Source organism: Erpetoichthys calabaricus, chromosome 1 (assembly GCF_900747795.2).
Source record: "Erpetoichthys calabaricus chromosome 1, fErpCal1.3, whole genome shotgun sequence".
In the NCBI taxonomy this organism is placed as follows: domain Eukaryota; kingdom Metazoa; phylum Chordata; class Cladistia; order Polypteriformes; family Polypteridae; genus Erpetoichthys; species Erpetoichthys calabaricus.
In genome coordinates, this window is record NC_041394.2 from 76010731 (window position 1) to 76034738 (window position 24008).

Genomic DNA, 24008 nt, shown 5'->3' on the forward strand with positions numbered 1-24008 from the left:
AGGATTGCATTTTTGCATTTTAATTGTTTTTAAGTTCGATTAACCAGAGACAAGCATTTCTTATTGTTTACATTCACAGCTATTCATATTTTTCAGTGATGAAAAATATAAACTGCTTCATTCATTAGGGGAGTTGGATTCCATTTTGAATAATGCAGTCTAAAGATCTTCAACTCTTCTTGTTTTTCACAGCTACCCTAATGTTAATGTCCACAACTTCACTACAAGCTGGCGTGATGGCCTAGCATTTAATGCTATAGTTCACAAACACAGGTAAGTTAATGAATTTATAAGTATATGCCTGATGAGAATGGTGGACAAAGAGATGCAAGTTGAACTCCATGGTCAGGGTCCAGAAGTGTCTATAATCGTACCATCTGTTGCTTTTTGAGTGACATTGGGCTCAACAGAATAAGGCACAGGGGGGCTCCACTGTTGAAAGAAAAACATAAAAAGCCAGGCCAGGATTTGCTAAAATACATATTGATAACCCACATTACTGTCGGGTAGAATGTCTTTTGGACAGATGAGACAAAACTGGAGCTTTTTGGCAAGTCATATCAGCTCTATGTCTACAGATGAAAAAATTAAACTTTCAAAGAAAAGAACACCATACCTACTATGAAACATGAAGGAGGCTTGATTATATTTTTGGACTACGCTGCTGCCTCTAGCACAGGGTGCCTTGAGTATATGCAGGGAACAATGAAATCTCAAGACTTTATCAAGACACTCTGGAACGAAACATACTGTCCAGTGTCAAGGTAACTCGGGAAGAGGCGGCTATACTACCCATTGACAGGTGCAGAAGTGTCATTAAGACCTTCAGAAATCACTTATTTACATTGGTTGCCTCTAAAGGTTGTGCAACAAAATATTATATTTAGGGTCTTGTTATTTTTGTTTGAATTATTCTGTTGAATCAAAATTATAAAGCAAAGTCTGATTTTTGTTAAGTACAGAATAAACAACTTTGGATTTTGTAATTTGTTTTTATTTCAGAGACTATTGTGAGTAGTTTTATGCTTTATGTATACCTAACAGTTTTATCAAACACTTACCCAAGTGAGACCCATAAATAATCTAAGGCAACTAGAGTATAAAATTATGAAACAAGACAGACAGTAATATGGAGAGACCATATAGCAATAACTATCAAAAATGAAATAATCAGGCAAAGCAGAGGCTTATCATTTCTGTTTTCTATTATGGCTAGCAGGCTAATTTTAATACAGTAAGATCGGAGCATTCCATGTCCATTTCCTTGCCCCAATCCTCCCCCCCCCCCCCTTTTTTTTTTTTGGGTAGAGGGCATTTTGCTTTGTGTCTCATTGCAATTGAGACTTTTTTTTCTATAGTCTTAGTTTCTCATGTTCATCTGTATGTGTTAATTGCTGTTTTTGTTGGAAAATGATATTGGAAATGGTCTTTATTTTGGTTAGGCTTGCAATATTACAAAAATAAACCTTTCTTAGAAACTGTGTGGATAAAACACTAGAATTTTAAAAACTGTATCAAACATTATTACATGTTTAACAATTTCAATATTTTAATAATTATTGGTTCTGGGGATTTATAAGAAGGTTTGCTTTCTTCTATTCAAATTTCAAATAAAAAATGCATTCTGTATCATCTTTAAAATATTTAATGTCTGACAATCAAACATTTAAAAAAAATCTGATTTAATATTTCATTTTTGGTTTTCCTCTGTGTGGTATTTTCACACTGATATGGAGGTTGCTCCGTTAATAATTTAATGATAAGAATGTTACCAATTTTATTTATTTATTTTTTTTTTGCAGACCTGATTTAATTGAATTTGACTCTCTCAAGCGATCAAATGCCCATTATAATTTGCAAAATGCTTTTAATGTGGCCGAAAAGGAGCTTGGCCTTACCAAGCTGTTGGATCCTGAAGGTTAGTTTAGTTCATTAATTCTTTACACTTATATAGCACTTTTCTCACTACTCAAAAGTGCTTGCTTTCCCTCCTTGCTGAAATATTTACCAGAATGTAATATGATGTGGTTCATTTTATTTGTTGATGGGTGCAAAGCAAATCTGACGTTAAAAAAAATCTGAATTGGAACATGAGAATCCATCATTCTGTATTGGATCTTTAAGTCCCTTTGTTGTAAAATGATGTAATGAGTGGTAAACTGCAATTCTAATGGCTGCTACCTTTACTCCTCTGTTTGATAAATAATGTGGCCTCTTATATCCTTCCTTGTCAGAACTGACATTTAAGGTGCACTGTTTATCCTTATAAAGCACGCTTCCGTTTAGAAGCCCAGTGCGCTATGTACAGCAGTGTCAGAATATACAACAAAAACAATAACAATTTGGAAAAAATAAAAAGCACAATATAATAATCCCAAGTAATCCAATTCAGGTTCATGAGGGACTAGAGCATATTCCATAATTACTGAACATGAAATAGAAAACTACTCTGGAGATGACACCAGTCCATTGAAGTGCCTAAATAGATCCACCCACACAGTCACAAAGGTTGAGTTTGGAATAGGCAGTCAACCATAACTAGCACGTCTTTTGGCATATGGGGGTTGGGGGTGAGGGAGGGGGCATAGTGCTCAGAGGAAAATTCCATGATAACATGGCATGTACACAAAACCTCTATGTGCAAATGGATGGATTTAAATACTACCAAAAAGAATACCATGGAGTTCTGACAGTGAAACTCCAATATATACAAAGTACCACAATACAACCTTAACCATGTACCACAGATAGATAAATATCACTTTATTTGACCCCAGGGAGAAATTTGGCTTTTTACGTATGCTCAATAAATATAAAAAACAAGCAATCCCTTCTCAAATACATACCAGAATGACTAAAAGGAAAGAAACTTTTTTGACTTTGCTACAGATGAAATGGTAGTACACAATAAGCTCTTTTTAGATTGATATATTAACAAGGCCCTTTATCCCCAAATAGATATCTTGATGCACTAAATGTTTTCAATTTCACTTTTTGTTCGTATTTAGCACATGCCATATCCTACCAAGAAAGGCTTATACACATTAAAAGTTCTGTATTTTGCAAGTCAGTTATTTCTTCACAGTCATTGTATATATTTGCCACATAAATTTGTGTTCTAAAGTGAACCATTTTTTATAAATTTTAAAAATACCTTGTCTGTTCTTACAGCTTACAATGGGGCTGAAGGGTACCAGGGTCCATAGGTGAATGAAAAAGCCTTAAAACTTATCAAATACGTCCACTTTGAAGCAGCAAAAGTTTCGAATTAAGAAAATATGCCTTCCGCGTTAATGAGGCATCCTTGTGATAATGAAAGGAAACCAGAAATAATTATTTTATCAGAGATTCTTGGAACTGTTTTTCTTGAGGTAAGAATACATTTCCTGTTCACTTGTCTACTCACAGTTGCCGTTGTGGGTGGAATTATGACAACCCCAACAAGCCTCCAGTGCCAAGCTATATTCTGCTTATAATCCTACTTTTGCTTCTGCAAATCTTTTTCTTCAAGTGGTTATGTTCTGCCATGGCTTGTAATAAGTCAGATGTGTGCTCAGATTATTTCATTTTTACCTAAACGGTGCTACCTCTTTGCCAATTACATTCTGTTATTTTATATAGCCTACAAAGCGAGATTTACACCCAGTGGTGGAATAGTTGAAAGAGCACTTTAGAGTTTCATTGTACCTTGTACAAAAGCATAAATCTAAACTGATTACATGGCATTGTATTTATAATAATAAAAAAAAAAAGTCCAAGGCTTTTTTTTTTTTTTTTTTTTTGGAAAGAGCCAAGCTACCTGCACATCAGTTTCCATGTGTGTTTTGCACATACATGATATGAAAAAGGCATAGTGTGTGATAACGCAGGGTGAAGAACACAGATCAATTTTTTTTAAAATCCGTGATTATTCACTCTTGCCAAGGATAAATAAAGAACTTAGGACAATGTGTTTGAGCGAGTTAACTCACTAACACACTTGTTCCAGTCAATGGTGAACATGTAAACTCCTTGTAGAACCTTCCACCGTGAATCAATGACAGCTCTGCGCAACCCCTCTGTCTATGATTCAACCTAATTAAAGTTAGTTGAATTGACTTTACTAAATTGGCTGTAGCCTGAGTGTGTATGTGTGTGTGTTCACCCTGCAATGGACTGGTGCTCTGTCCAGGTGTTTTTCCTGCCTTGTGCCTGATAGTTGCTGACATAAGCTCCAGCTATCCTACAACCAGCCCTGGATAAGTGGGTTAGATGGATGAATGGATGCCTATAATTTTCTATATCTTGTCACTTGATTGGATACTACATGTGTGCACTGTTTCACTAAAGTGCATGCATGTATTATACATCCTTTGGCAATAGATAGTATCTTTGCAAACAAAATAACCTTCCCTACATTGAAATAATATACACAATTGTAAATGTGGCTTTTTTAATTAAACCCTGGTATCCATAAGCATAAAACATAAAAGTGGACTAGTGTTGGTTTTTTTTTTTTTTTTAATTTATAAAACTAGGGGGCTTTGCTCGCCAACCCCTGTGTTTGGTTTTCCGGATACACACTTTTAAGATTTTTTTTTCTTTAAATTGTTGCTATTTCATTAGTTTAACTTTTATTTCAGCACTTCGGTAAAAACAATATTTGGAATCTTTTGAGTCCCAACATGCTGAATCTTTTAAATGAGGTCCATGAGACATGTGTTTAATGACTTTGTACCATAATTCAGGATAGGTTATTCTGTTTGGAATTTTAGCACAGACAAAACAATCTACATCATCAGCAGTTAATAATTTTTTTTGCAAAGTAACCAATAAATGCATGCGAGGTAAACCCCGTTTTTGAAATTCCTTGACTTAAACTTCAAAGCCTTACAATATTTCCATACTTCTGACATATCACCTGTGTCCATATAATCGATCTCTGTTCACGTTTTCGTTATTACTCGGAGAAATAATTTGTCTTTGTTTGCGCTAATGCGATGTTTACTTTCTTTGTTTTGACACTTTTTTTTTTTGCTTTCATATTCTTTATCTTGCTCTGCATGTGTTTCGTGCCTTCGTTTTTTTTTTTGTTTTTTTTTTTGAGTCTTTTGAATTCCACTGCTTTCATAATCTCTAACCTGCTCTGCATGTGTATAGTGGCAACATTTTTGAACGTCTTTATGAAGTTCTACTTTGTCTTTTACTCTGTCTTTTATTTCTGAGCCCGATTGGACGTACTTTTTTTTTTTTTTTTTTTTAATTCTACTTGTTCCGGGCTGATAATTACTTTCCTTATTTTCTGAATTTGCACCTAGATTATTCTTTTTCTTTTTTGCATTTTTTTTCTCTCCAATGCTTTTGAGTCTCTTTTCTCTGCACTGCTCTTTCTTCTTCACTTAGTCGTCAACGTTTCATCTATAATGTATTGTCCTTATGCGCTTTATATGCGCTGAGAGCCCTGGATTTGTGTGTGCTCAAAGCCTATAGACTACGACTGAGTGTTTTGCTGCCCGTGGTCTTATTTGATATTGGTTGTAAGTACGGCATGTCTTGCAAGAATTTCATGTTCTACATCCCCGCGAGATTTCCTGGGTCAATCTCTTGGCACAAAGTCTCATGTTTAAGGTTCCCGCAAGACGCTCCGTGGCCAATCTCTTTCGTCTCGTGGGTCTTTTAAGTGTCTTCTTCACGTGAAGATCATGTCTCGTCTCCCTAGTCTTTTTCTCTTCCAGGATTTTTTTTTTTTTTTATAATAGATATGCTTCACATGGCAAACTAATATATAACATAACTGTGAAGAAATTACTTCGATTTGAAAATTACCACACATTTTTTTTTTACGTAGACAAGAATCCATTTGATCCAAGAATATCAACAGCACTCATGGAAAAATCCGAATGCAGACAGGTAGCAACATAAGAATACTGCAGTTTAGATCAGTTTCTTTGGCTTTGTTTCACGTGTTTTGTGCACAGACAATCATGGTCTTCCAAACGTAGTGGAGCACACAGGTGGAAAGTACTTTTCAAGCAACTATTGTCAAGTCCTTCATTCATACATTAGTCAGAATGAAAACAAAGGAGATATTTGTAATTCTGCAGTTCATCAAATTCCTTGTCGTCCCCTGTAGACCTATTGAAAATGGTGATAAAGTGGAAATTTATTCCTTAAAGGAGCTCTGCAAAAAATGTAAACAGCTAGTAGGACTTCATTACATACAGAAACAGTGACTTACAGTAGTCTCCAAATACTTAATCTCCCTAAATTTTTTTTTTTTTTTAAATCTAAGGAAAGTATTGGACATCTGATACTACCACTTTACAGTTGTAAAAAAAAATTGCACAAGTTATTCCCTGTATATTTTTTTTTAAATAAAAAGAAATCCAGATCATTGAATAAAGAAATATGTGCAGCACTTTTTCTTGATTCATAACCCAAGCCTCATGATGTGAGCACCTGCCAAGTTTTTATCCTCTGTCCCTCATTTTCACTTCTGATTAGTTCTACTAGGTTTGTTTCCACCAAATTAGTTAATGACTAATTTTTTTTTGGTTGTCTGCTTTTCTGCAATTACAGATGTTACAATAGCCTTTCATCTTGTTCAGTGGACTTGTACTTTTTTGTTTGTCTTTCTAAGCAAAACTGAAATATTTGTGTTATTACAGCTTTTAGTTCATCGGTGTTTTTCCAGAATCTATTTTAAGAATCTGAAGCCTCAGTGCCATATATTAAACGTTAAATCATTAAGTTAAAACTGTGGTAAAATGAGCAGTTGAAATAATGTGTGTGTTTACACTTGGTGGCCACATTATTATGTACATGTGCTTGTTGGTACAAAAGGCCTTCTCCTTTAATCAGTCAATCATGTTTCTGTATACAGCATGTAGACATATTCAAGAAAATACAATTGCGTTTGACCAAACATCAGAATTGGCAAGATGCCTGATGTAAGTCAGGAAACTTGCTACTTAATTCCTTACACTTTTTTGTTCTGATCGGATTATCCTCGGCCACATTCAGTGAAAGCAAGATACTTGATTTTGAGTTTGATTCTCGCTTCATAAGATCCCACATTTCTTTGCAACTGACAAGGCTTTTTTTTTTTTTTTTTCTTTTTCAAACATGCAAATAGTAGTAAATTAACATTTCAAGGTCATGCCCATACAAAGGCTGCAAAGTTAAACTTATCATCCCACTCCTGGTTAGATTCCAAAATTCTATTTTGGTAGTAAAATTGAGTAATTAAACGTAATTAGAGGTAAAGGAAAATTAAGACCACAATTTTAAAAAACATTATTAGTGGCTGGCACTGAAGCTGCACTTCAACAGTCTATAGCTCTGATTTGGATGTCACCAATCCTGGCGAATAAGGTAGTGACAAGGAGTAAGTCATGGTCAATATGTAGAGTTTGTCTTTCATTTTGGCAGAGCCAGTTATAGAACTATATAAGTGCTCTGCTTGCATATCACATACAATGGGTATAGAAAAGAATCACCCCCTTCAAAATATTCCCATTTTTCTTTGCTTTACAGCCTTAAATGAAAACACACAAACCAATATTTTTTCCAGCTTTACTTACTCAATGTAATGTATAACATCCAAGTAAAAGATTTCACAGCTACAGTTCATAAGAATTTAAAAAAAAAATAATAAACATGAAATACTGAAATTAATAAAGGATCACCCCCCTCCTAAACAATATTTGTAAACTCAATCAGGTGTAAGTAACCACCATTTCCATTGCAGACCATGGTTACTGGCTTCCACCTGTGCTCAGTTGTAATCCGTGTGATTAGTGAAGCATAAAAACAGCTGTTCCTGGAGCATTCATTCCCTTGCTTGGTAGTGCAACTGACTGCAAACAACCGACTATAGGTGGCAAGCCACTTTCAAAAGATCTCGGGGATCTATTTGTGGACAGACATAAGGCAGGAGATGGATGCAAAAAAAATCTCATAGGCTTTATCAGTCCCAAGGAGCACAGTAAAGTCCATAATAAAGAAGTGGTAAGTGTTTGGTACTACTAGGACCCTCCCAGGATCCGGCTGTCCCTTCAAACTGGATGGAAGAGCAAGGATGAAACTGGTAAGAGAGGCTACTAACAGAGCAATGGCCACTTTGAAGGAGTTACAGGATTTTATGGCAAAGAGTGATCATTGTGTGACAGCAATTTCACAAGCGATCCACAATTGTGGCTTGTTCAGGAGGGTCGCAAGGAAAAAGCCACTTCTCAAGAAAGGCCTCATTAAGGCTCTTTTGAGCTTTGCCAGAATGCACCTTGATGATTCTGATGCCAAGTCATGGTCAATATGTAGAGCTTTTATTTCCTTCAAGAGTTGCGTTGCTTTTTTTTTTTTTTTTTTTGCCAAGATCTTGTATTGATGATGGGAAAGTCTGATTGCTGCGTAAAGTCTTCTCCAGTACATCCCAGAGACTTTCAATGGGTTTAAAGTCTGGACTCTGTGGTGGCCAATCCATGTGTGAAAATGTTTCATTCTCACTGAACCACTCTTTTACAGTTTGAATTTTGGCATTGTCATCTTGGAGTACGCCTGTGCTGTTAGGGAAGAAAAAAATCCAATTCTGGAAAAACCTGGTCACTTCAGTATAATCAGGTAGTCCGCTGACCGCCTATTTTTTTAGTACATGACATTGCTGAACTAAGACCTGACCAACTGAAGCACCCCCAGATCATAACACTACCCCCACAGGCTTCTACGGTAGCCATTAGGCATGATGGGTGCATCACTTCTTCCGCCTCTCTTCTAACCCTAATGTGACTGTCACTCTGGAACATCAGACCACATGACCTTTTTCTACTGTTCCTGAGTCCAATCTTTATGCTCTCTAGCAAAGTGAAGGATTTTTTTTACCCTGCAAGTCTCGTCCATAAATGGTTTTCTTAAGGCTACACAGCTGTTTTGTCCCAATACCTTGAGTTCTCTTTCCATTTTGCTTATGGAAATGCTCTTAATTTAACTATTAAACATAGCCTTTAATTCTACTGTTTATTTTTTACACAAGCATTTAAGTGATCTCCAATCACGATCATTCAAGTTTTTTTTTTTCCCCCAACCACATTTCTTCTTCAAAGATGATAGTTCACTATTATCCTTCCAGGTTTTGATAATTCATTCGATCGTTCTTAACCCAATTTTAATAGTAGTTTCAACAATCTCTTTAGTTGTTTTCTTTGCTTGATGCAGGCTAATAGTTTAACCCTTCTGAAACTGCGTAACCTCTTTTCCATGACCACAGGACATGTCTTCTGACATGTTGTTTAAGAAATGAGAAGCTACTCCACTATAACTTATTGCCAGCTGAAATATATTAATCACTGCTGTACTTACTCAATGGAAGGCTGTTAGCTATTTGTTTAGTTAAATCCAGGTAGTGACTTTCTTTTTTTGGCCAGGCAGTGTATGTTTCTGGTTCAGAATACACTGTTAAATTTGGAGACATGATGGCATAGTGATTAGCACTGCTGCATCATAGCACTGTGAGATTGTTTGTTTTTTTTATCTTGGCACATCACTGTTTGGGTGGATGTTACATTTGTATTACACATCCCCAGACAACGTTTGGAGGTTTTCCTCCTACATCCCTAAGATGGTCAAATTAGTTTGATTGGAAGCTCTGAAGTTGTGTGTGTATGTTTGTTTCCCAGCACTAATGAATATTCCTGTCTACAGTGATTTCCTGTTCTGAATTCATTACTGCTGGTATAGACTGTTTTCCAAGTAACCTTGAATTGGAAGAAATACATTAAACAAATGGTTAATAGAATGGAATTCAAAATTAAGTACCACAAATTCAGTTTAAATTAGTAGTGGGAATAAGGAGGACAATAATAGTGCTGGCAAGTAAATCTAAAGTAAAACGTTGGTAAGCTAAATTTACTTTTTAAAACCTGGCGGCATCCACTCCTGAAACAAATGGAATGGATTTATTAAATTGCTGTGAATTTTGTTATCTGTCATACAGCAACCAAGTTGTTTATAGGGTTTGTTTGGTTCCTATTCTATACATCTCAAGGCTGTCAAAATTGCCCTCATGCATCAGTGACATCTCCAGCAATTTAAGATTGGTGAAATTTTAGCAACTGCATGTCTTAAATACGACAAGCCTTCTGTCTAAAACATGCTCTGTGCGGTTTTGAGACATAAATCTGAGACTGCAATATGTTCTACATCTCCCACCAAAACAGCAAATGCATTTTTAAATCACTAACAATTTCTAAATAATTTAACTTAAAAATGCAAAGAAAATTCTACTTATCCTACTTCCTACTTATAACAAGTTAAAAAATGTGATTTAATTCAAAATTTATAATATTCTTTTTTTTTTTTTTTTTTTTTGTGAGCATGCCTTTTGTATATATTTAAAAAAATGTATGTAAACCTTTTTGTTAAAGTATTTGTATTTATTTATTTGTACAACTTTTTTGCTTTGCGCCCTCCCCCACCATAACCTATCGTCTAGGTGATGGGGAAGGAGTGAAAGCTTTAGATTCATCAACAGTTTCAATCTCTGGTTTTCAACGGTTTTAAAGAGAAAGAGAAAGTACAGTACATCTCTCTGTAGAAGTTTTAAGCCCATCCTTAGATTAACAAAACTGAGCAGAGTTTGTAATACTGTGCTTTGCAGTTCTTTGAAAGTATTTGAGAATATTTCCTGTCTCCATTTCAAATAAATGCAATGAAAGTAAATTTTATTTAATACAATTTTTCTGTTTTTGTAGATGTTAATGTTGACCAGCCAGATGAAAAGTCCATTATCACTTATGTTGCAACTTATTACCACTATTTTTCCAAAATGAAAGCATTGGCTGTGGAAGGCAAAAGAATTGGAAAGGTAAAAAAGTGTAAAATACATTTTAAGTTGTGTTTTTGTCTGTGTCTGAATGTTAGTAATTTAAGTAGCATTAATAATTCTGAGCTTGTTTTTAATTTAGTATTTGAGTTTGTTTCCTGATATAGTTAAAATGTTTTAGTTGTTGTAGTATACAGAATATTGCAAATTTGTAAAATATCCTTTATTAAATACATATTATAGCATATTTAAGGTGAATCTTAACATACGTGCTTTTACAACTAGGTTCTGGATTATGCAATTGAAGCAGACAAGCTGATAGAGAAGTATGAGACTCTTGCTTCAGATCTTCTCCAGTGGATTGAGCAAACCATTCTAACTCTCAATGACCGGCAACTTGCTAATTCTCTTAGTGGTGTACAGAACCAACTGCAGTCATTTAATACCTACCGTACTGTGGAGAAACCCCCAAAGTGAGTCTTGTGTTAATGAGGCCCTCCTTGTACTAACTGAAATGTAAAATATTTTCAATGGATAGATCTAGCAGATGCATTAGTTCCATAGGCTTCTGTGGTGAAAGTGAACTTGTATTTCTATGTCTAAGATGACTAAAGACTGATTTGACGATAGTCTGTCATTTTTTACAATTCTCATTAACATAATGTGTTTTCATTGGTAGGTTTACAGAAAAGGGGAATCTAGAGGTGCTTCTATTTACTATCCAAAGTAAAATGAGAGCCAACAACCAGAAAGTGTACATGCCACGTGAAGGAAAATTAATCTCCGATATCAATAAGGTAAATGTGAAGTATTTTTTAAAGTCCTGCATTTCAGACACACAAGGCTGTACAGAATTTTGCAAATACTTGTGTTTATCTACCAGTTAATGTTTCTAGGTGAAAAAACTATCTCAAGTAATTTATTTAGGACAATTATCCCAATATATATTTGCTGAATAAGGCAGTCTATATTTACATTGACATAGGTAAAACTGTTATTGATGCAAGGTCCAGGGCACAGACAGTTGTGTGTACTAAACAACCTTTATTGAGACAGTGCTACTTACCTTTTATTTAAATATTTAGAAATTAAACTATCCATTCTCGCATGCTCCTCTTTGCAAACCTTTTTTTGGCTTGTATTTTCATTCACCAAAAATGGATGAATATTATGTAAATGTCCATGCCATGTAAAAGTGTTTAAAGGAGGAAATGTTTTTTAAATGAGCTTGTGCAATAACAACCATCACATTAGTTTATATAACTAATCTTTAATGAAAAAATTTAGCTTGAAGTGCTTTATAAGATGAGAGAATTGCAATTATAAAGAAAATAGATAAGTAATTAAATATAAAAATAAAAATAACGAACTATGTAATTTTAAGTATCTAATAGGTACAGTGGTAGAAGTTAAGTATTCCATACTATGGTCAGATGACCTGGGAGGAGAGGAAAACAAACCTCCAGCCAGCAGGATGACAGAGAAAATAAACCTCTTGATTCCAACACCAAAAGACTACCCAGCCAGAGGAGGCATTATAATATTGTTATGATATACTATCCTTGAAGATTAGATACAGTGGGTTTCATTTAGTTGTTGGATCAACAACATCCTTTCAAATTCCAATGTAGAATCATGGTTCTTTTGAAAGATAACAGTGGTGCAGGATGCTCCCTAGAAAAAGGAAACTGAGAAAAGTAATGTTTAGTGACTACTGTGAATCATAAGCCTAGAGTAAAATATTTTTGGTGCATGAGAAGCCACTTCATTGGTTCTTTTAAGCTTGGCTCTTGCAAAATAAGCAAATTTGTTTTCTAGGATTCAAGATTATGATATGACATTGCAAAATGTAAGGGGGAGCATGATTGTTCAGAGCTTTCTATACAATTACAATACAATTATTTTAAAATGAATTTTAAAAGACACAAGGAACCAGTATAATGGTATTAAGGCTGGTGAAATATGCTTTTCTTTTGACTAAGATTCTAGCCATAGACATAGCAGTAATTGATTTATGTCTTTGTTAGTAGGTCCTATTAGGAGTATATTTATGTAATCTACTCAGCTAAGCACAAAAGTGCATATAAATATTTCTATACCTTGATATTTTTGTGATTTCTATCTCTGGTGATTTTTCTTAAATGAAAAAAATGCAGTTTTACTAACATCCATCCATCCATTATCTAACCCGCTGAATCTGAACACAGGGTTACAGGGGTCTGCTGGAGCCAATCCCAGCCAACACAGGGCACAAGGCAGGAACCAATCCCGGGCAGGGTGCCAACCCACCGCAGGACACACACAAACGCACCCAGCACACACTAGGGCCAATTTAGAATCGTCAATCCAGCTCACCTGCATGTCTTTGGACTGTGTGAGGAAACCGGAGCGCCCAGAGGAAACCCACGCAGACACGGGGAGAACATGCAAACTCCACGCAGGGAGGACCCGGGAAGCGAACCCAGGTCTCCCAACTGCGAGGCAGCAGCGCTACCCACTGCGCCACCGTGCTGCCCTGTTTTACTAACATGTAATACAGTTAATGTGATTTAAATTTAGACTGATACATTTCTTAAGCATATGACCTAAAATATAGAATTGCTTTCTTATGCTTGTCCCTTCACATTTCATTTTAGAAAAAGTGTGTTCCTAGCTGAGTATCTGTATTTTTTACAACTCTAGACACGTCCATCTGTATTGAAATAGTGCATAAAATGTTGCTTATATCAATTTTGGAATTTTTCAGGTCAGAATTAGGTGATGTTAGAGAAAGAGAACACACTTTTAACAGTTATTTAATATGTATCACTTAATACAGATAATGTACAGGAACATTAACTGCTTGACTTATGTGACAGTACAGTACATGATTGCTGTGAATAGTGCAAAAAAAAAAAAATAAATAAATTGCACTTCAGAGCTACTGAAGTGATCTGCCATGTGATTCATGTCATCCTGGAAAATACTTCTACAAAGAGCTAAGTACAAAGAGTTCATAAATGACCAGTTGGCTCACTCAGAAATGATTTTTATTTCTGGAGTTTTAAGTCTCATGCCAGCAGTCTATATTCTTGAGAATCCCCATCAAGCTGTGACAGAGTGATCACTTCTTTTAAAGTAACATGAATATTGAGCACCTGCTGTTGTTGGATTCATTGGACCACTAAAAATATTAATTCTTGCTGTTGATGTAAGGTTGAAGAGAGACACTTATTATATAGCGCAATGCTTTCCAATAAGTTAAAATATTAAGTAGACCATTTCTTCAAGTTAGTCTTAAACCCAGAAATTATGTGGAGTTCCTCCAGTATATTGGTTACAGTTGGTAATGTTAAACGTGGATCATCTGCATAAATGTAGTTTTTGTTCAGTTTCATCCATTCTGATCCCCTGAATGTCTGAGACAGCTCCTGCTACAGACCTCTGCAGTTCCATGACTCCATAGCTCCGCTGACAGCCAGTTGGATTGCAGGTTTTTGTCACTTGATTTACTTGACTCAAGTCAGATAACACTCCTCCAACCCTAATCTTAACCACAGCCTCTTCAATGGAGTGGCACTCTAGACGTATGCAGCTAGAGTATGATCACTTAGAAATGCAGATAGCAAGAGATTCAGTAGAACAGGCAAATAGGATTGGCAGCACTTGAAGAAAGTTATTAATGAAATTGATATATAGTATGCATATTCTAGTGGTTTTTATTTGGCTAACGTCTGGCATTATTTTATTGGCAAAAGTATTGTAGCTTTTGCTTGCTCTAACATAGGTAAACTCACTAGATCTCAGAATTTTATATATTTAAAAAAAAAAAAAAAAAAGGTACACAACCAGGCATGCTACTTTCCTGGTCAGTAAGGATGTAATAGCATCTTAAATCAGAAAGTTTTAGGGACCTATACAACTCTTTAATACAGGATATTTGAAACTGTGTCATTCAGGTTTACTGACAAGTCTTTATGAGCCTTGGTTTTAAGACAGCAGAATGTATCTAACATTTCCAATTTTCCTTAAATATATTCTGTGACTTTCATTGATTTTTCCTTGAATATTAGTTTATAAAAACAGCTTAAGTTATGAAAGTGTAATTTTTATTAAGAGATTAATATTTTGAGTACATTTACAATTTCTGAATTAATTTTAAATTAACCATTTGTAATTTCAGGCATGGGAGCGTCTAGAGAAGGCAGAGCATGAAAGGGAACTTGCACTACGCAATGAGCTAATTCGTCAGGAAAAGCTGGAACAGCTTGCAGCTCGTTTTGACCGCAAAGCAGCAATGAGGGAGACTTGGTTAAGTGAAAACCAGAGGCTTGTGTCACAGGTAAAGCTAACAGTTCGCATTTTTTGTAAGTGTTCTTTTCTTGTCAATTAAACTGTGATAGCACAAAACTATCTACATTGCTGATCAAGGGAGATGGTGTTTCAGCTTCATTTCTTTGGTAGTCTCTTATTTCCATGGTGGAATGGGTTTAATAACAACTGAATATACATTTCTTGCATTCTCTGATCTAATCTAAATGTGTTTTATGGCAGGCGGATATGCTAAGTAACATTTCAAATTCTTCTGTATTGTACAGGACAATTTTGGAGTGGATCTGGCTGCTGTGGAAGCTGCTACACGAAAACATGAAGCAATTGAGACAGATATTAGTGCTTATAGTGAAAGGGTGGCGGCTGTAGTTTCTGTGGCCAAAGAGCTACAGGCAGAGAACTATCATGATATTCGTCGGGTACTGGCAAGGAGAGACAATGTGCTTAGGCTCTGGGAATACCTGCGTGAGTTGTTAGCTGCTCGTCGTGAGAGATTATATCGTAATCTGGATCTTCAGAGAATATTACAGGAGATGAGCTACATCATGGATTGGATGGCAGACATGAAGGTACAATTGCTCATGTTAAAGACTCTGTACCAATTAAAATGTTAACAAGCTTTTGTCATACAATACATATAGTATATATCCAAATAACATTCTGGGTGATGTTTTAAACTTTTAAGAAAATGATAGTTTGACTGTTGAAAGTGCATTAGCATGGATGACCTTGTAACATTTTGTGACATACTTTGATAAAGCTAGCATTATTACCAGCATTTTTCAAAGCATATGCATCCTCAGTAGGCCACAATTCAGTCTTGCTGTGCTGGTTTTCAAATTATCTGGTAATGTACCTGAGAGATCTAAGAACTTGAGACAAGTTGCTGCAAACAAATGCTAAGATATATATACCACCACCTCCCCATCTGTATTCAATTTGGATCAGCAAAGGCAATAATGATATTTCCATTAGAATACTATGCTACTTTGACAGAGGGTTTTTCATTGTTGATATCATAGTTACTTCAAATAACATTTAATGTATTTGTAGGACAGAGTACAGAAAAAAAAATGTAAAATACTTTGTGATGATCAATTTAAACAGTTGCTACAATTTATTAGAAAGCATTACAAATGGCATCCACATCTCTGAAAGTGTACACTGTTCTAAAATAATGAAACTTTAAATAAAGGTCAAAGTCTGGGATTGACAAGGCTTCCCTAATAATCATGGATGTTAATATTCATGAATTTTCTGCTGTTTCAGAGCTATGTAGGGAGACACTTTGCATGCATACAGCAGTTTTATTAATTCTTACAAGTTTAAACAGGTCTAATATTGTGATGGCAATGTGTATTATGGAGTGTAGATATTCTGTAACATATGGGATAGCTGAACCTTTATATATGACCAAGTGAATTTTAAAATTCATTCTACATTTAATTGGACACCAGGGTAATTGTATAGTATCTTAATTCTAGTTGTGATCTTTGTTATGGTGTTCAGAGTTTGCTTGCATATTCATGATCAAATGACTTAAGCAACATGACAATAAAGCATTTTGCCAAACTTTATTATTCCACAATGCAAATTATTTTTGTAATGGGTGTTTCAATTAGATATTGAAAATTTTTAGGAGAAAGAACACTGGCGCCATGTCCCATTGAGAAAACTCTTGCATATATAAAGTAAGCTTTTATATTTCATGTCAAATTGCTGAAGCACCACATGTTCTCTTATGTTTTCATCAAGTAAATTGTAGCCGAATATTAACATTTTCATAAAAATGCCATTGGATTAGTTTGTTTGCTGTCAAAAAAAAAAAAAAGTAACACTTCAAATGTCAAAAATTATGTAATTTAGCCAGTGGTGTCTAAACTCTAAGTAGAGTGATGAAAATGGCAATAATAGGGCTGTAATATAGGGTTCTATATTTAAATGATGGGCTTTCTTCTCCTTAGACTGGAAACTAGCGTCACCCTAGTTATCTTGGTACCTGATCAAGAAAGTCTTGAGAAGAGGCAGTCCACTTCACATTTGTAATTTCTATCTGCATGCTTTATATCTCCAAAGCTGAAAATTCCAAAGCTTACTGAGAACTTTTAATTCTACCATTCCACCAGGGACGCCTGCAGTCACAGGACTTTGGAAAACATCTTCATGATGTCGAGGACTTACTACAGACTCACACACTTGTAGAAGCTGATATTTCTGCACAAGCAGACAGAGTGAAAGCTGTACGAGAAGGAGCAGAAAAGTTCACTGCAGAGACGGAAGGTAAGGTGTTCTGAGAGCATGAGTGGTGGAGAAGATGGGGCACAAAAATGTATTTTCTTGCATTCTTTTTGATTCGTTGGAGTCCACCCTCTGTTTAGTGTGTCTATTTCACAGAAAGCAGGTGAACTAACCCTAACATTAGTACATCATAGAATAATTGGGCATGGAGCAGAGTGCTTTGTGCTGTCTGAAAGTTGACCATGAGTGTGATGATGACGAATGCTGAAAATTTAGCTCATTTTTGATAATGCTCTATAATCATATCATTTTACTAACATATAGCATAATATTAATTTAATTCAGAATTTTGAAATTTTATGACAGAAGAAGGTGAAAAAAATGATTGTAATTTGTTTATCGCCAGTAGTATGTTGCCTTCTTAAATTGCAAGCATGTTTTTGTAATTGCTAGGCTATTAAATCTAATTATAGTTAAGACTACATGTATGCACAATGTGACTAATTAGAAAATCGCTCACTAACATACCAAGTCATTACAGATTAAATTCAGTTTTCATTTGTCAAATTCTGTACTTGTTAGATTTGAAAAAGCTCCTACATATCTTTTTGTTTACCCTAGAAACCTAAGCATCATATATGGCTGTTTTACTCTTGTAAGTGTTATCTGGTAGTTAACTGATTTGCTTTAACAACAATTAAAGCATAGCCTAGCTTCCTTGTTTTAGTTTTTTGTTTTTTTGTTTTTTTTTTCTATCTTTGAAGAGTATGATTAGTGAACTTAATTTTTTTTAATATGTTATTTCAGCTAGTATCCTTCCTAAATGATGATAGACATCCTTCTGCAATATTATAAGGGTCGTTTATCAATTTTCTTTTTAGGTTACAAACCTTGTGACCCTCAAATTGTAGTTGATCGCATAACACTCTTAACTAGTGCATACCAAGACCTTGGATCATTGGCTGCTGAACGACGTGGCAAACTGGAAGAGTCCAGACGTTTGTGGAAGTTCTTCTGGGACATGGGTGAAGAAGAAGCTTGGATCAGAGAACAAGAACAGATCCTGTCCACAGAGGACTGTGGCCGTGACCTCACGTCTTCCCTGCGACTGCTTAGTAAACATGAGGCTTTCCGGCATGAAATGTCAGGTCGATTTGGCCCTCTGGAGCAAAGCATTGGCGTTGGAGAAGTTTTAGTAGAAGAAAATCATTTTGGAGCTGCTCAGGTTAAAGAACGTATTCAGGAGATTCGGGCTCAGTGGCACCACCTTGAAGAGGAATCACAGAAACGTGAACAGCGACTCCGTGAAGCTGTTGCATTATATCAGTTCCAGGCAGATGCAAATGACATGGAAGCCTGGATTATTGATACACTAAGAATTGTTTCTAGTCCTGAAGTGGGTCATGATGAATATTCTACCCAGACTCTAATGAAAAAACAAAAGGATGTGGAAGAGGAGATTCTGAACCATCGTGCTATTATAGATTCTCTCCATGAACAGGCACTGAGTCTGCCACCTGAACAAACACGTACACCTGAAGTTGAAGGTCGCCTACCAGCTATAGAGCAGCGTTATGAGGAACTTGTTTCATTGGCAGCAGCCCGACGACATGTTTTACAAGATGCACTTTCCCTGTATCGCATGTTTAGTGAGGCAGGAGCCTGCCAGCTTTGGGTTGGTGAGAAAGAACAGTGGCTTAATGGCATGGAGATCCCTGAAAAACTTGAAGATCTAGAGGTTGTACAGCAACGGTAAGTGTGAATGTAGCTCTTGTTGAGGTAAAAGTTGAATTTACCAATGTTTGCTGAAGTAAATTTATATAATTTCATCTTTCTAAATAGATTTTATGAATATAGCTGTCCATGTAATGTACAAATCCTCCTCATTTCAGCATGTTGTATAAGAGGTTGCAAACATCGCAATACAAATGCCATATTTCCTGTTGTTATAGTTGCATGATACCTTTTTATAAAGGTACAAGATTGCATTAGCTTTGAAGGTCTAGTAAAGTGAAACATACTTTTCATAATCAAAGTAAGGATAAGTATTTGAATTCAGGAAATTAAGGAATACATATGCAGTTGTGGTCAACTTAATTTGGCACCCTTGTGTTTTTAGGTATATCAAGTACAATATTTCCTAGAAACATGGGCAGTTGAAACAACTTTAGTCTGTACTGTATACACTTGTTTGTTTGATGCTTTGAATGATTCAAAGCAGTTTAATTAGATTAACTAAATTTTCATCACACAGGAATTTACTCACCTGTGATAAATTGCCACTATTCACATGACATGAATTGACCAGTAATTAACCAATGATAAAGGGACTTTCATTCCATTTTCTTTATTGCCAGTGCTAAAGATGCAAAAAGAGTCGAGGCCATCTCCATCTATAGTTTCCAATATTATTAAGATGTTTGTGGCTCATGAAGTAATGAGGAATAATTGATCAAACTCTTTGAAGATTGGTGATAACTGTGGAACAAAATACCATGAAACACATCCAAGTATTAAAGCTGATCTAAAGTAGTCTGGAATAATGGATTCCACTCTTATCAAAGCATCTCGCGCTAACTGGTGTTCATAAAACCTTTATCAAAGAACTGTATTGTTAAAAGACAAACATTATAAAGGCACATTTAAACTTTGCCTTTACCTAACTTTAAAAGAAAAAAAAATAAAGATCCTTCTGGGAAATTATTCTGTGGACTGATGAAACTAAAATAGAGCTCCTTGGCAGTGTAGATCAGTTATTTGTTAATATTCATTGAAATGAAGCTTATAAGGAAAATCTCCTACTAGCAGTTAAATATGATGGAGGTTCCGTGGTGGTGCTCGGCTGCTTTGCTGCCTCTGGTAGTGGAGGCCTTGAATGTATTAAGAGAATGATTAATTCTGAGAATTGCCAGGTCATTTCTGAGAGGAATATTTCTGACAACTACATATGGGCTGAAGATCATGGGTCCTCCAGCATGCAAGTAACCCAAATCACATAACAGCTCTGTTGAGCTTTTGGATTTAAAGGAAAATTAACTGTGTTAAAGTACAGTATTCACCAGTGAGTCCTGGGATTTGTTCCTGAAAGGAGTGCTAATGTGAAATCAAGCTAAAGTAAGTCAGGATTTGCTGAAATCAGGCTAATTATGTTACATATAAACCTGGATTTAGGCAGACCTGTGTTTCTGAAGCAGATTGAGACAGAATTCTGCAATCTGTGAAACAAACGATGCGGATAATTTGTTAATCCTGCTTTTGGAATGGGCTCAGACTTAGATTTTTCCTGAAAGAAAGATTTAATGAAATCCAGCTCAGTTACTGGGTCAGCCATCGCCCTGAAACTTGCCTAAAAAACCGAAAGTTTTTAATGTAAGCAATAAATAATTTGAAGCCAAATTTGTTAGTAGAATATCTGATCATAGGAACAAATGTTATAAATGACCTGTCAGAAATGATTATTTTAGCTGCACTATGTTAAGAAGCGGAAAAAGCCAACAAAATGTTATGCCCTTTCCTAAATGAACAATCGAAACAGAAGCACATGTCCTTCACAAAATACTACCCAGAGAAAGGTAATCTGAGCCTTTTCAGACATTCTGGCACATCCTAAGAAGTTGCTACATGAATTTTACCTTTTATGTATGACATTTTAATACATCTAGGTAACCTTGACATATTCAGTATAACATAAAATGTCTTTCAGCTGACATTAATGCATATCATGCACATTTCCCATCTTTTTTTTTTTTTTCTCTAATTGTAGCTTTCTCTACAACATTAGAAATGCCACACAGATTCCCGAGACAGTATTAGACAGCTTCCACCAAGGAGAAATTCCACAGAACAGTAGATAGGGCAGTCGAATTTAAACAATTATGGGATTTCTTAGCACTAATGATTGAGAATAGACTTGCTGGTGGAACAAGCTGCCAAACTTACTTCCTTCTGCATTGTCCTTCTTCACCTTTTAAAGACAACATCTCTGAAGACTTGCCTCTTCTGCAAATGCCTATATCTATATGCTTATTAATTCAGTTTTGGTTTTGGGTTTTGTAATGGAATAAGGCAGTAATGTTCAGTATTGTTGTTCATTTGGCTGATGGCTTTTACTAGTATCTATAGCACTTCTGATTACTAGTGTAGTTTCAGTTTTGCCTCTTGGTTTTACATATTTAAATAGCTTGCTGAGTGGCACTTGTAGCCATACTCATCACGACAGATGCTTACTCAGTTATATTTTACCTCTTTTAAACTGCTTTGCATAAAAGCCTTGGGTAAATTAAATGTATTACAGGATTTCCAAATTTAATTGGCTGTGTGGATGCAACACCACACCGAGCGTGCATTCTGTTTTACTGGGCAAACAGCAGTATCCAAATGAAACTGCTGACATTTTTTTTATTTATTGTGTGTTTTTCTTATTGGAATATAAATGGAATAGAATGCTTAACTTCAGGGCATATAACATTTAAGTATATCGTAATACATAGGCCTCACTGATTTAACTGTTTTACACATTTACTATGTCAGTGATACTCCTCTATACAATGTCTCTTTATTTCAGCTGCTACTGCTGTGTTGCTCGTCCACTGCTACAAGCACCTCTTGCTTCATAGGTGTTAAGGAAGATTGTTGCCGCCTGTATCTCAAGCTTGAAGTCTGTAGTTCTTAGACTGTTGGGTGCTAGACTCAAAAGGGATTTTAAATTTTGCCATGATTGCATGTATTTCAGTGTCAGTCTATCTGGGATTGTGTGAACCTGCTGCAAAATTGATGTTTCAGCCCCTGATAATTCAATGGCATGAAATCATGCTATAGCAACCCCGAATTCGTACTGAGATCCAGGATTATTCAATCTCTCTTTCTGCAACCTACCCCTGGTCTCAGACTTAAGGAAAAACCTTTGGAAAGAACTGAAATCTATTGTTAACAGAAATCCTGCAAACATTCAAGAGTAAACAAATTGCAGTTGAAGAGTGGAAGAAACTGCCAGCCAAAAGATGCAGGGAGGTGATCGGTAGCTACAAAAAAGATTTGTATGTAGCCATTAATGCGAAGGGTTGTGCAACTAAGTATTATGGAAGAGTGCCTTTAGTACTGTCCCGATAATGTTTATTTTCTGCTAAAAGACTAAATGCATGTTTAACAAATCTTTTTGTTGTATAACTTTGGAAATTCTATTAAAATATTAATAATAAGATGCAAGGGTGCCAATAATGGTGACCACAACACCACGTACAAATTATATTGGTTTATTCTCCTTGTAAATTAGGACATGTAGTATTCATAAATATATATTTTGAATTGTATATGTAGGCTTCCTCTTTCAGATCACATGCTTAGGTTGATAACAGAGTTAAATTTGTACTTTGTATAACTATTTATGTAGTATCCTATGAGGAATTCGGCGAAATGCCACTGCTGAGTTTCACTCTTTTGGCTAATCTAGCCAGAAGAGTGAGTGAATGTAACACTTGCATACATAACTATCAATGTGTCACCATCTACAGATTTGAAACCCTTGAACCTGAAATGAATGCTTTAGGAACCAGAATTGAAGATGTGAATCAAATAGCACAACAACTCATTGATGCGGACCACAGGAGCAGAGACGAAATTCGCACCACTCAAGATCAGCTAAACAAAAGGTGGGCATCTTAATAAAGGAAATTTGTTTATTTTTTTGTTTTCTGGTCCATGGTTTTTGTTGTTAACATCAAATTTCAGTGTGTCCAAATTGTCAACTGCATGTTCCCATTCTGTCAGAAGCTAACTGCTTGTCACTAAGCAACCTAAACCTGCTCATTTTGTAATTGTCTTTGTACCTTGGACTTTCAGTTGTTGTATTATAAGTAACTGGTGTCCTATTTTGCTGGGATTTTTTTTTTTTTGCCATTATTGTATCTACCTAATAAATTCTTTTCTTTGGCAATATAGCAATTCTTACGTGTTCACAGTGTAAATATTTTATTGCAAAATATTAAGAAGTTAAACAAGAGGGTGAAAGATACTGGCTGTGTGTAGTCAGACTCTCCACTGTGTGTAGTATTCTATTGAAACCAAACTTCTCAGCCACACCTGAGATGCTGTGGGCAGATGTGGTAATATTTTAAAGCTTCTGGCTGGTGGCCACACTGTTGGAGTTAGTTTTGTTGGATACCTCAGGACAACATTAAATTGCAGAAACAGCTCTGGCTGTTTGTTAGTTTTCAGTAAATAACTGTTCAGAGTATTTGGGATTTTTAGAAGTTCTGGATTAGGTGCATGAAAGGGAGCCATCTTTTGACTGTGTAGTGCCACAGACCTGTTAATGTAGTACCACATGGTGGTAAGCTGGCTCAGATGTATGGAATGCCCAATAGATACACCTGAAAATCCCAAACAAGTAGCCAGGGTATCCTGGAAAAGACTAGTGGATTCTTATGCTCAAAATTACAGCTGCTTCTTCTACATCTTGGAAGTGATCCTTGACTTATAGTTTGAGCGGACCATAATGAACAAAAAACTGTGGCTAAAAGCTGTTTTTTTTTTTTTGTTTGTTTGTTTTTTTTTTGTGTGCATCTGTCATGGATGCAACACTAGACCCATTGGAGGACACTGGCAGAAAAGGAAGGTCTCTTTAAAAAATGCCTTTGATACAGTGTTAGCAGAAAGTTTTATAGGT

At 35.7% G+C, this 24008-nt stretch overlaps 1 protein-coding gene across 4 annotated transcripts in view; it reads left to right on the forward strand.

Annotated features, from left to right (window-relative positions):
- Positions 1-24008, forward strand: part of LOC114652128 (spectrin beta chain, non-erythrocytic 1) — a 316386-nt gene that overhangs the window by 222084 nt on the left and 70294 nt on the right. For 3 of the 4 annotated variants that reach the window (XM_051935324.1, XM_028802342.2, XM_051935326.1), the window contains 10 exons: positions 193-273; positions 1803-1918; positions 10725-10837; positions 11081-11268; positions 11475-11592; positions 14958-15116; positions 15373-15675; positions 17233-17386; positions 18226-19096; positions 22855-22992. In XM_051935324.1, the coding sequence (XP_051791284.1) occupies positions 193-273; positions 1803-1918; positions 10725-10837; positions 11081-11268; positions 11475-11592; positions 14958-15116; positions 15373-15675; positions 17233-17386; positions 18226-19096; positions 22855-22992 (2241 nt within the window). Of the gene's footprint in view, positions 1-192; positions 274-1802; positions 1919-3232; positions 3372-10724; positions 10838-11080; positions 11269-11474; positions 11593-14957; positions 15117-15372; positions 15676-17232; positions 17387-18225; positions 19097-22854; positions 22993-24008 lie in introns of those variants that run through there. The other variant, XM_051935334.1, reaches the window with a different exon arrangement.